General features: G+C 65.8%; 2 protein-coding genes across 6 annotated transcripts in view; one reads left to right on the forward strand and one right to left on the reverse strand.

Moving 5' to 3' along the window:
• Nucleotides 1-107: 107 nt before the first annotated feature.
• On the reverse strand, nt 108-2,301 carry TAF11 (TATA-box binding protein associated factor 11). Its single transcript, XM_068159836.1, has 5 exons — nt 2,057-2,301; nt 1,842-1,981; nt 1,523-1,610; nt 1,092-1,188; nt 108-516 (listed from the first exon to the last, which is right to left on the reverse strand). The coding sequence occupies exons 1-5, from the start codon at nt 2,261-2,263 to the stop codon at nt 386-388; spliced, it is 663 nt and encodes a 220-aa protein (XP_068015937.1). The 5' UTR covers nt 2,264-2,301; the 3' UTR covers nt 108-385.
• Nucleotides 2,302-3,422: 1,121 nt separating this feature from the next.
• The window catches only part of ANKS1A (ankyrin repeat and sterile alpha motif domain containing 1A), a 67,189-nt gene continuing 58,193 nt past the window's right edge, over nt 3,423-12,418 (forward strand). For all 5 annotated transcript variants that reach the window (XM_068159837.1, XM_068159838.1, XM_068159840.1 and 2 more), the window contains exon 1: nt 3,423-3,646. In XM_068159837.1, coding sequence (XP_068015938.1) covers nt 3,444-3,646 — 203 coding nt within the window. In that variant the 5' untranslated portion in view covers nt 3,423-3,443. The remainder of the gene's footprint in view (nt 3,647-12,418) is intronic.

The raw sequence follows: 12,418 nt of genomic DNA on the forward strand, positions 1-12,418 counted from the left end.
TGCAGAGGATGCTAAGGGGACAGCACTGCCCCAGGCAAGTGGAAGCTGCAGGAAGAGGTTGGGGTGCTCTGCTGCCCCCCTGCACAATGAGCACCTCCCAGCAAGGGTGAGAACAGAACAGATTTAATGTACAGAACCAGACACTTCTCTGCAGGAAGTACCTGGGGGGGAGCTCTGGAGGCCTTGAGCCTTCCTCCTCCTCTCTGCTGAGCCTGGGGAGCTGAAGTCTCCACTCAGGGATGTGGTTCCTGCCCCGTGCCAGGCTCCAGGGCAGAGCTCAGCAGGAGGCCTCCCTGCAGTCACTTCTCTCACAGCCACAACCCTGCAGGAGCTGCAGGAGGGAGGGTCTCAGCAGGAGCTGTCTTCCCCTCCAGCCCCTGGTCCCTCAGTGGAAGATGATCTTCTTGTACTTGGAGTTGGGGATCTGCCCTCGAGCCTTCAGCCTGCGGACAGCCTCCCGCATGTGCTTGGGCTGCAGGGGGGGCAGCTCCCCCCACTTCTCACACACATCCAGGGCTGAAAACACAAACCAGGGCCTGGCTGAGCAGGGCAGCTCAGCCCAGCCTGCTTCTGGGGGCAGAAGGCAACAGGCAGCATCTAGGGGTAACAGACAGGAGTGAAACGGCCCTGGGTGCTTCGGGGAGGGGAAAGGCAGCTGTGGGGCACTGAGGCCAGGGCAGACTCAGCTGCTCTGAGGGCACTCAGCTCTTATGGACTGTGCTGGGCTGAGTCATGCAGGAACTCAGGACCTGAAACCACCTGCTCTGGAGCACCCCCTGGGCCAAGGTGTTTGGGAGGGTTGTGCACAGCAGTGACAGGAAGCTACACCCCCCAGGGTCTGGCACTTGGAGTAAGCCTTGTTCCAAAGGCAGGCAGCAGTTAACGACCTGGAACACTCCATGAGCAGTGCTCCAGCCCCTGTGTCCCTGGAGTGAGGGCCCAGAGCTGAGCCCAGCCCTGGCAGTGCAGACCACAGCATTCTCCTGCAAGGTTCCAAGGGCCTCAGGGACAGCAAGGGAAGGGCCCAGCCCTGCCCAGGGCCTGCTCTGCTGCAGGCAACGTTTGCCCTCTGCAGTTCACTCTTCACTCACCTTCTTCAACCACCTCCCCCACGAAGACCTTGGAGATGCCTGACATGGCAATCACCACGTTCTGGGAGACTGAGGTGCCAGTGATGGACTGGATCAGCTGGGCAAGAGGAGAGGGGCAGGCAGCTGAGCACAGGGCACACAGCAGCAGTGGAACATTTGAACTCAGAGCCTTTCACACAGCAACACAGGGCTCCTGAAAGGTGCAGGCCAGCTGCAGCTGAGCTGCAGACCCTGCAGCAGTCACATCTCCCTTGGCCTCGTGGCCCCCACACCACCATTATTTAAGGTGAGCTCCAATTTAAACATCAGCCCCAAGCTAGACCATAATAGGCTCAGCTGATCTGACAACGCCTCAGGGCTGAGGCAGCCGGAGGGGAGGGCACCGCACAGCCTCTGCTCGGCCTGCCCCGGGGGCGGTGCTCCAGCCCTACCCTTTTGATGGCAGCCTTGGGGAAGGCTGAGCGCCGATACATCTCGTAGCGGTTCAGCTGCTCCTCGGAGAAGGAGGAGACCAGGATCCTGCAGCAGGGAGAATGAGTTTCTCACAGCAAAACACGAAACTCTGAAGCTCTTCAGGCCGCAGCAACAGTCCCACAAAGCGCAACCACCCCCCGAGCCTGCACGGAACACGCTCGGGCCGGACAGGAAAGGCCCCAGGGTGCCCGTTCGGGACCTGGGACGGAGCCACGGCCACCCCCGGGCCACGAGGGGACCCACGCGGTGCCAGCCAGCAGCCTCCCCGGCACTCACTGCATCTTCTGGATCTCGTCCTCGTCCACTTTCTGCTTCTTCTCCTTCCTCTCCTTCAGCTCCAGCTTCACCTTCTTGGCGGCGGACGGCTGCAGGCTGGGGTCGTCTCCGTCCACTGCCTCGCCCTCCGCGCTCCTCACCTAGCGGAGAGCGCAGCGCTCGGCTCAGAGCCCCGGCCCCGCTCCCGCCTGCTGCGGGCCCCGCTCCCGCCTCACCTCTCCGTCCAGCGCCTCCGCCTTGTGCTCGCCGCCCTCGCCGCCTTCTCCCGCCTCGCCTCCGCCTCCCACCCCGGCGGCCGCCGGCTCCTCCTCCGCCGCCGCCGCTCCCTCCCCCGAGGGGGACGAGGCGGCGGGAGGCGGCTCCTGGGCGCCAGAGGCGGCGGCCCCGAGCTCCTCCCGCCCCGGCTCGCCGGGCTCCGCCATCGCCTCCCGCAGCGCCGGCGCCGGCTGATGACACCGGCGGGGCGGGGCGGGGCGGGGCGGCGCGGGGCGGGGCGGGGGCTGTCGCCGAGGCAACGGCCCCGAGGCGGTCGCGGGGGCCTGGCCGGCGCTGGGGGAAGGAGCTGGGGGCGCTGCGGGAGGTGGCGGAAGGGCTGCGCGGAGCTGGGGGGCACTGCGGGGAGGCGGTGGGGCGGCTGGGATGGGAGGCGCTGGCGCTGGGGTTCGGGGTGGCCTGGGGAGATCTGGGGCGACTGAAGGGCCGGTGGGCAGCCGGGCTGGCTGCTGCGGTGGGGATGGAGCCGGAGGCTGGAGCCAGGCAGGTCCCCTCCCACCCTGGCAGTCATTTGCGTGGAAAGCAGAGAAACAAGCGGACGTTAGGCAGGGGACACGGCCGGTGCCCGGCACTGGGCTCGCATTCCTCCTTCAGGTGCATCCCTCCTCGATACAGATCTTCCTTTACCTTTCCTCCTCCTTGATGAGCAATCCTCCTTTGCATGCCTCCTCCCTCACACACAGCAGCATCTGCAAGCAGTCACACCCCGGCCGCAATCCTGTTACACACCACCCGTTACACACGCTTCTGCTGGCACTGCACCCTCCTTTACACACTCCTCCTTCAGACGCATCCCTGCTCTGTGCACATCCTCCCTTACATCCCTCTTCCCCCCCACATTCCTCCCTTACCTCCATCCCTCTTTCCCGCACATCCTTTACACGTTCCCCCTGCACTCCCACCCCCCTAAGCTTTACACCCAGCTCCTCCAGCCTATTATGAACCCGGGGAAGTCAGGCTTTGACCCAAAGCCGCCCACTTCCCCTTGCCACATGTACCGGAATCCCACACTTTTACCTGTCCCCTCCTACAACAAATGAAACAACCCAAAACCAGCCCAAAACGGAGCCGGAGCGAAGACCCCGGGAAGAGAACCGCCCCGCGAGGGGGCGGAGCCTGCCATATGAGAATGGGGTTTAGACCCCCGCCTCCCACCGTCTAGCTCCGCCCCCAAGCGGAATCCGCCCTCTCATTGGCCACATTTCTGAAGGCTCCTCCCCCGCGCCGAATCCGCCTCCCTATTGGCTCCTCCCCTTAGGCCCCGCCCCGGAAGCCCGCTCAGGGAGGGGGCGTGGCTTGGCGGGCGGGCGGCGGCGGCCGGGCCGGGCCATGGGGAAGGAGCAGGAGCTGCTGGAGGCCGCCCGCACCGGGAACTTGCCCGCCGTCGAGAAATTGCTCTCGGGGAAGCGCCTCAGCTCGGGCTTCGGTAGCTCCGGAGGGGAAAGAGGAGGAGGCGGCGGTGGCGGCTCCGGTGGGGGCGGCGGCGGCGGAGGCAGCGGCGGTGTGGGGCACCCCCTGTCCAGTCTGCTCAGGTGAGCAGGGTCGGACGGGAGGGGCCAGGGCCTGCGGGCAGCGGGGGAGGGTCCCGGGAGGGGGCTGTGAGCTTCAGGGCTAGGGGGAGGCTCGGGGGACTGGGGGTTGTGGGGCAGGAGGGGCAAACGTACGGTAGGAGGGGCCTGGGCAGGGCAGGAGGCAGGCGCTGGGCACCAGGGGCATTTGTAGGGCAGGAAGGGACTCGTACGAGGGGGCAAGCATAGGGCGTGAGGGGCAGCATAGGGTTAAGGAGGTAAATGTGGGGCAGGAGGGGCATCTACAGTGCAGAGGAACAGAGGAGCTGTAGGGCTGTGGTGCGGGAGAAGGGCAGAGCCTGAGGGTCGAGCCCCGGGCCGAGGGTCAAGCCCCGGGGCTGAGGGTCAAGCCCTGGACTGAGGGTAAGCCCCGGGCCTGCGGGTCGAGCCCCGGGCCTGCGGGTCGAGCCCCGGGCCTGCGGGTCAAGCCCCGGGGCTGAGGGTCAAGCCCTGGACTGAGGGTCAAGCCCCGGGGCTGAGGGTCAAGCCCTGGGCCGAGGGTCAAGAGCCCCGGAGCTGAGGGTCGAGCCCGGGGCTGAGGGTCGAGCCCGGGGCTGAGGGTCGAGCCCGGGGCTGAGGGTCGAGCCCGGGGCTGAGGGTCAAGCCCCGGGGCTGAGGGTCAAGCCCCGGGGCTGAGGGTCAAGCCCCGGGGCTGAGGGTCGAGCCCCGGGGCTGAGGGTCGAGCCCCGGACCGAGGGTCGAGCCCCGGAGCTGAGGTCAAGCCCCGGACTGAGGGTCAAGCCCCGAGCCTGAGGGTCAAGAGCCCCGGGCTGAGGTCCGAGCCCCGGGCCGAGGGTCGAGCCCCGGGCCGAGGGTCGAGCCCCGGAGCTGAGGTCAAGCCCCGGACTGAGGGTCAAGCCCCGAGCCTGAGGGTCAAGAGCCCCGGGCTGAGGTCCGAGCCCCGGGCCGAGGGTCGAGCCCCGGAGCTGAGGTCAAGCCCCGGGCCGAGGGTCGAGCCCCGGGGCTGAGGGTCGAGCCCCGGGGCTGAGGGTCGAGCCCCGGGCCGAGGGTCGAGCCCCGGGGCAGGTCTGTGGAGCTGCAGCTGGCTGCAGGCTGTGCTGCTGCTCTGCTCTCTGGGAGCTGGTTCGCAGTGGGGCTCAGGCACAGCACACAGGGTCTGGCTCTGGCCCATCTGGGGCCAGGTCTGAGCCGTTTTGCCTTTCCCTCACCCTCCCCAGAGCTGCTGCTGCTCACCAACGGCAGAGTCCTGCTGGAGCCTCCCTGCTGCATCCCTCTGCTCCTCTGAGCTGCAGATCTGCTCTCAGGGCAAACTGGATCCAGGCTCTGGGCCCCTGCTTGAGTGGGAATCGCTCTGCCCACTTGAGGCTGAGGAGCTGGATGCACCTGCAGGGTGTTCAGATAAGGTGGAGAGGCTGAGCCCCTGAGTGCTGCCAGCCCTTGTGCCAGTGCAGAGTGGTGCTGACAGGACCCTTCCCCTGGGGAAGCTGCTGGTGGTGCCAGCTGCGCTGTGGGGAGGGCAGGCTGCTTGGTGTCTGCTCTGGGTTCATGTGGGGATGTGCATCCGAGGGCTGGTGAATGTCTCAGCTGTCTCTGCTGGCTGCTGTCTTCATTAACTGCCTTAACTGACCCTGTAAGGATCCCTCCCTCCCTCCGAGCTCCCCAGCTCCTGAGCCCTTAGCTGCTGGCTGCTGAGCTCCTGCCAGGCTCTTTGCCTCCTTCTGGCTGCATTTGGCTGTTCCCAGCTTGCTGGAAGTCAGCACCTCCTGGACTTGCTGTGTGCAATCTGCACCCCCCTGGGCTTACAGGAGCTGCCTTGCCCACCCCACAGGTTCCAGGGACCCAGCACCTCCCTGGGCACAGCAGTCTGGATGTGCTCTCTGCTGAGCTCCTCCAGCTCCGTGCTGCAGATGCCAGGCAGTGACTGAGGACTCTGCTCTGACCTCTGGCCACCTCCTGCAGGTGGCATTGGGGTGGCAGCCCAGGGCTGTGGTGAGCATGGTCCCTGTGCCAGGGGTGGCTGGGGACTCTCTGGGGGGATGGCACAAATGAGACACTGGGAGGGACCTGGGATGACTCAGAGGCTTTCTGATGGCTTCTGTTACCTTGTGGAGCTTCACCTGAGGAGCTTTTGGCTCCTGCTGTGGTGCAGGGGTCTGTGAGGAGCAGCTGCAAGGAGAACCTGACAGCAGTGTGGGGAGCAGCTGGCAGCAGCTGGGCAGTGTTCAGAGCTTCTCTGCAGCCTGGGCTGGGTCCAGGCTGCTCAGTGTCCTGGGGGGGCTGTGGAAGGCTCTGAGCTGTGCAGGCTCTGCTGCAGGGCTTCTTGCAGCAGCAGGCATGCTCCTTCATGTCCCCTTGACACAAACCCATGGAGTCTGGGCCTGAGCCTCCAAAGCAGGCTGCCAGGCTGAGCTGGGAAGTGCACCAGAGGAGGCCTGGGCTGGCTGTGCCCTGCCCACTGCCAGCCTCTCTCTGTTGTGCTGTTTGCAGCCTGCAGAGTGGGAAGCTGACTCTTGTCCCAGCACCAAGGCCTTTGTTGGTGTTCTGCTCACCTCTGGGGGTGCAGGAGGCCTCCCCAGCACCTTCCCCTGTGGGCTCCCCAGGTCCTGGGGGCAGGGAGGGTGTTGCAGTGAGTGGTGTTTAATTATAGCTCCCTTGGCCTTTTTGCAGCCCTGTAACAATGACTTCAAGGGCTGGGAAGGAGGGAGTGTGAAATGCTGTCTGCCTGGCACCCCCTGGGCAGCTGGGGGTGGCAAATCAAAGAGCCTTGGTGCCATGGGGGGAGGGAGGGAGGGAGGGTGGTGCCCCCCAGCCCCTCCTGCCTGAGCCCAGCCTCCCAAGGTGTGCAGCAGGCCAGGTGCCCCTGGGGAGCAGCTCTCAGGCTCTTGGCTGTGCTCACATCCTGGTTCACCTCCTGGTGCTGAGCAGACTCCTGCTCTGACCCAAAGCCCTCAGTGCAGCTGGCCAGGTGCCCAGGGCAGGTCACAGCGACGTGGCAGCAGGGAGCTGCTGCAGGGGGCCCTGCTGCTGCTGCTGCTGCTGCTCAGGGCCTTGCTGCTGCTGCTGCTGCTGCTCAGGGCCTTGCTGCTGCTGCTGCTGCTGCTCAGGGCCTTGCTGCTGCTGCTGCTGCTGCTCAGGGCCTTGCTGCTGCTGCTGCTGCTGCTCAGGGCCTTGCTGCTGCTGCTGCTGCTGCTCAGGGCCTTGCTGCTGCTGCTGCTGCTGCTCAGGGCCTTGCTGCTGCTGCTGCTGCTGCTCAGGGCCTTGCTGCTGCTGCTGCTGCTGCTCAGGGCCTTGCTGCTGCTGCTGCTGCTGCTCAGGGCCTTGCTGCTGCTGCTGCTGCTGCTCAGGGCCTTGCTGCTGCTGCTGCTGCTGCTCAGGGCCTTGCTGCTGCTGCTGCTGCTGCTCAGGGCCTTGCTGCTGCTGCTGCTGCTGCTCAGGGCCTTGCTGCTGCTGCTGCTGCTGCTCAGGGCCTTGCTGCTGCTGCTGCTCAGGGCCTTGCTGCTGCTGCTGCTGCTGCTCAGGGCCTTGCTGCTGCTCTGCCTGGGGTCAGGGCTGTGGGGTGAGAGGGTGGCCAGGGCTGGTGGGGCTGCACTGGCTGCAGGGACAAGCCAAAGCCAGGCTCCATGAGCTCTGGGGATGAGTGAGCTGGGGCAGGACGTGGGAGCTGCCCCCATGAAGGTTCCTTAGCTGTGCTGCAGGAGCCTGGCCACAGTCACTGCTCTGTGTTGGGCTTCTGCCTTCCCCAGACACCTTTGGGCTTCTTCCTGTGAGTTGCTTCTGTTTCCCCCCCCTGCTGAAGCTGCTCACCCATCTGAGGCTGCCTGCTGATAAGGGAGCTGCAGGGCCACCTCCTGGAGCTTGTCCCAGCAAAGGGTCACAACTCTTCAGCAGGGCCAGCAGCACTCCCTGCTCCCTCCCTCTCATTCCAGGGCTCTCTGCTGTCAGCCCCATCTCCAGCTCCTCTGCTTGGTGGTTTAAAGTTAAGTCTCACTCTTTGGAGCACCTCCCTCTGGGGCCAGGCTGGGAGGGTTGGGGCTGTTCAGCCTGGAGAGGAGAAGGCTCCAGGGAGAGCTCAGAGCAGCCTTGCAGTACCTGAAGGGCTCCAGGAGAGCTGGGGAGGGACTTGGGACAAGGGCTGGGAGTGCTGTGGGGCCTGAGGCTGCAGTGCCTGCTGCCTGTCACCATTGCCATGTGAACTTTGGCAGGGGCTGAGGCTCAGCTGCTTCCTGCTCTGATCATGGAGCTGAGCTCTGGGTGTGAGCAGCTGCCCCAGCTCCAGATGGAGTCAGCCACTGCTGCAGGCCGGCAGGCAGTGAGATGTGAGGGACCCTGAGGAGCCAAGGGAGAAGGAAAGGCAGGAACAGAGGTACAGGAAAGCCTCTCCCCAGGGCCTGTGCCTCCAGCAGTGCTGGGCAGGGAGTGAGCCCCAGGGGAGGCTGATGTGAAAGAGGCAGAGGGCAGGGGGAGGAGGTGGGGGGAGGCTGTGGAGCAGTGAGGGAGGGGAGAGGGAGGTGGGAGGGAGGTGGGTGTCTGGCTTTGCCAAGGCAGATGGTGGCTTACAAAGGGGCAGTGGCTGCCAGGGGCTGGGGAGAGGCTCTGGCATTGTGCTGCCATCCACAGAGCCTCTGGGATCTGCCTGCTGAACGTGGCCCCCGGGATCCCTTCAGGGCCTGGAGACCTGCTGAGTGCCAGCCCCCGGGGAGGGCTGCTGGGGCCCCCTGCCCCCTGCCCCCCTGCTGGGGCTCCCTGCCCCCTGCTGGGGCTCCCTGCCCCCTGGCTGCGGCTCCCTGCCCCCCTGCTGGGGCTCCCTGCCCCCCTGCTGGGGCTCCCTGCCCCCTGCTGGGGCTCCCTGCCCCCTGGCTGCAGCCCCCTGCCCCCTTGCTGCAGCCCCCTGCCCCCTGCTGGGGCTCCCTGCCCCCCTGCTGGGGCTCCCTGCCCCCCGGCTGGGGCTCCCTGCCCCCCTGCTGGGGCTCCCTGCCCCCCGGCTGCGGCTCCCTGCCCCCTGCCCCCTGGCTGCGGCTCCCTGCCCCCTGCCCCCCTGCTGGGGCTCCCTGCCCCCCTGCTGGGGCTCCCTGCCCCCTTGCTGCAGCCCCCTGCCCCCTGCTGGGGCTCCCTGCCCCCTGCCCCCCTGCTGGGGCTCCCTGCCCCCTGCCCCCCTGCTGGGGCTCCCTGCCCCCCTGCTGGGGCTCCCTGCCCCCCGGCTGCAGCCCCCTGCCCCCCTGGCTGCAGCTCCCTGCCCCCCTGGCTGCAGCCCCCTGCCCCCCTGGCTGCAGCCCCCTGCCCCCCTGGCTGCAGCCCCCTGCCCCCCTGGCTGCAGCCCCCTGCCCCCCTGGCTGCAGCTCCCTGCCCCCTGGCTGCAGCCCCCTGCCCCCTGCTGGGGCTCCCTGCCCCTGGCTGCACTGGCAGGAGCAGCAGGAGCACTGCTGGGGGCAGCTCAGGGTGAGCTCAGCTCCGTGCTGGGGGCTGGCTGGGCTGGGTTGGTTTTTGGGGGCTGCTGCTGTGGTTTCTGTGGGGTTTTTGTGTGGGTTTTCTTTTATTGCTTCCCTGGGAGGTTGAGGGCAGGAAGGAACAAAACAATCTGTGGCCTGAAAGCTCAAGCTGCATTCAGGAGGCTTTGCCAGCAGCAGGAAGGTTGAATTGTGTCAAAGGCAGAGCTGCAGCAGCAGCCTTTTGTTGTCCTCTCTTGGTGTGGAGAGGCTGCAGAGGGAAACTGAGGCTGTCTCAGCTGACTTGCTGCTGCCTGGGTGACTGAAGGAGAGGATTTGTCAGTGCTGCTGGTGCTGAGGCCAGCTGCAGCCTCTCTGCTGCCCAGGCTGCCCCAGGGCAGGCTCAGCCAGGAGCAGTTCCTCCCCTGCAGGGCTGCTGGGCAGTTTACAAGGTGTTTGGCTGAGGAGCTGAGGCACGGCCTGGGCTGTCTGCAGGGCCAGGCTATGGCTGCCAGGGGACACTTCTCTGCTGGGGCCTGGAGCAGGCTGCTCTGGAGCCTCCTCTGCAGACTTCAGGCCCCACCTGGCTGTGTTCCTGGGGGCCCTGCTCTGATCTCTGGAGGTGCCTTCCAGCCCCTGCTGCTCTGTGCTCTTGAGCTCTCTCCCAGCCAGGCAATGCCTTGGCTGTGTTCTGGGAGCTCCTGTGGGAGGGGGTCCTGCCCTGGCTGGGCTTCCCCTGCTTGGTGGGGACCAGGCTCAGAGTGCTGGCCCTGCCACCCCCTGCTGTGGGCGAGCCTCAGGTGCTGCACTTCGGCAGTGAGCAGCAGCTTGGCTCCAGGGGTGCCCAGGTGCCAGCAGGACACTTCCCTCTCTTTCCCCTGCCCCGGAGCAGGAGGCTGCTGCCGCTGCCTGGGTGCAGCAGGGCTGCCTCTCTCCTTGGTGCTGCTGCTGCCCACACCCTGCCCCTCGGAGCTGTCTCCTCCCTGCAGCCAGCAGAGCAGCATAGCTCAGCTCCCTCAGCAGCTCCTGCTGGGCTGAGCTGCCCTCTGAGCACTCCTCTGCCCCATCCTCCCCTGCTGCTGGCCCTGCTGCCAGCCTGTGCCAGGCTGAAGCTCTCCAGCTGAGCCAGCAGGAAACTTTTGTTCCTGGGGCTGCAGAGCTCTGGCATCCAGGGAGAGGGAGGTGGCAGGAGCCTGCAGGTGAGAGCAGAGGAGCAGCATCTCCCCTTTGCCTTGGAGAGCAGTGCTGCTGCTGCAGGGCTGCCTGAGGTGGGTCCTGAGCTGCTCCAGCTGATCCTGGCTCCTTCCCAGGCTGTGCCCTCCTCTGCTCTGCTCTGAGGAGCAGCTGCAGCTTGGCAGGGCTCTGGCTCCAGGAACCCTCTCAAGGTGAAGAGCTCTCTGGAGATGAAGGAGGTGCCTGAGGGCCACTGCCTCCTGTCCCTGGCAGGAGGTATGAAGAGCTGTGCCACGCTGGCACTGTCCCTGTCCTGGGGCTGCCTCTGAGGACAGCTTGGTCCTGGAGATGAGAGAAATCCTACTTCACAGAAAGGGGTAAAAATGAAACTGGTGAGGATTGATTTGTTTCTATAGCAACAGACTGGAGAAGCTCTCTACAGCTGCTGCAGGAGGGAGAAAGCAGCAACTGAAATGCTGGACCACCTGGGAGCAGCTGTCAGCAAGAGAAGGATCCTGGGGAGCCTGATGAAGGGGAGAGGCTTGGTGACAGCAGAGGGCAGGGGGAGCCATGCTGGAGGGGCAGGGGGAGCCATGCTGGAGGGGCAGGGGGAGCCATGCTGGAGGGGCAGGGGGAGCCATGCTGGAGGGGCAGGGGGAGCCATGCTGGAGGGGCAGGGGCCCTCAGTGTGGGGAGCCTGGGCTGTGTCCCAGGCTGGTAGATCCCAGGGCCCAAGGCACTGCCTTCTGGGCCTCCCTGCCCCCCTCTGGTGCGTGGGGACAGGAAGGGTAAGGCCTGTGAGGGTGCTGGGGCCCAGAGCAGCTGTGCAGGCTCCTCTGGAGAGCTTCCAGCCTGCCCCCTCCCCACACTGAGGGCCTGCTGCAGCTGAGCTGAGACCATCTGCAGGGCAGAGCTGCAGTGCCCTTGGCACTGTTGGAAGAAGTGGAGCTGAGCTGCACCCTTCCAGCCCTCCTGGACCCTGGGCTGGGGGGGGCTGGAAAGCAGCTCCTGGCTGCCCAGCAGGGGAAGCCCAGGGCTGGGGCTTTGTGCTTCCAAGTGTGGGCAGAGCAGGAGGAGGTTTGGGATCATCTGCTGGTGGTTGTTGTGCTCCTTGCTGGGGAGCAGCAGAGCTGGGTGAGGCCACCCTGGGCAGAGGCAGAGCTGGCAGCCCAGGGTGCAGAGGGAAGTGCATGGGGAAGGGCTCTCTGCTGCCTGCTCTGCCCTTCCCTTGGCTCAGCAGTGCCAGGGCTGCCTGCAGGTGGCTGTGCCAGCTCCCCAGGGGCTGGGACCTGCCCTTTGGCTGTGCCACAGCTCTTCAGGAGCAGTCAGCAGGGCAGGGCCCTTCCCCTCTCCTCTGTCTCCTTTGCCTGCTGGCTTACATTTTGCAGCTCTCACTTATCTCTGCTCTGCAGATAGCTCAGGCAGCTGCTGACAGCTCTGGAGCAGCTATCTCCAGTCTTGAAGCAATTTACTGCCTCAGCTAATCCCTCTCCTGCCTGCTCCTCAGGGGCTGGCTTTCCAGATGCTCCCAGGGCAGAGCATGGCCTTGGGGAGCTGCCTGAGGAGGAGTCTGTGGTTGCCCAGGCAGCTGGAGGTGCTGGATGGAGGGAAGGCAAAGGGAAGGTCCTAAGGCATTGTGGCTCAGCAGAGCTGGAGCCTGCTGGATCTCTCCTGCTGATGCTCTGAGCCTCATTTGCTTTGCCACCTCTCCATTCTCTCCCACTTGGCTGCAGCCCCTCTGGGGACTGGGTGGCTCCTGGCACCACACAGCAGACCCCAGGGCCCCTGCACCCTCCTCCCCTGGCAGACCTCACTTGGCTCAAGGGCTGCACTGCTCTCAGCAGCTCTGTGTGGGGCTGGCCCCTGGTGTCAGGTCCTGTCTGCTGGGAGCTCTGCTGCACTGCTTGCAGTCAGCTGGAAATGCTCCTGGTGGGAGCAGGCTGCAGGGCAGTGTCTGCAGTGCTCCTCAGCCCAGACCTGCCTATTCCCCTCTCCTGCAGCCCTTCTGCTGCTGCTCCAGGGGCTCCTGGGTGCAGCACAAGCTGCTGCTGTGACCCAGCCCTGCATAACGCAGGTGACAGCTCCCTGCCCCCTGCCACACACCCAGGGTAGGGCAAGGCACTGCCAGGGGCTGCCTCTAAGTGCAGGGCTGCCCTCATCCTAGTGGGCAGTTTTCTCT

Source organism: Melanerpes formicivorus, unplaced genomic scaffold, assembly GCF_026170545.1.
Source record: "Melanerpes formicivorus ecotype bairdi unplaced genomic scaffold, bMelFor1.0.p_v2 SCAF_46, whole genome shotgun sequence".
Classification (NCBI taxonomy): domain Eukaryota; kingdom Metazoa; phylum Chordata; class Aves; order Piciformes; family Picidae; genus Melanerpes; species Melanerpes formicivorus.

Excerpts from the sequence above, each read along its gene's own strand:
- TAF11 (XM_068159836.1), bottom strand. The coding sequence starts at position 2,263 with ATGGCGGAGCCCGGCGAGCCGGGGCGGGAGGAGCTCGGGGCCGCCGCC. Across the intron at positions 1,189-1,522 it reads CCAAGGCTGCCATCAAAAGG|CTGATCCAGTCCATCACTGG; the intron begins GTAGGGCTGGAG and ends CCTCTTGCCCAG. Across the intron at positions 517-1,091 it reads GGGGGAGGTGGTTGAAGAAG|CCCTGGATGTGTGTGAGAAG; the intron begins GTGAGTGAAGAG and ends TTGTGTTTTCAG.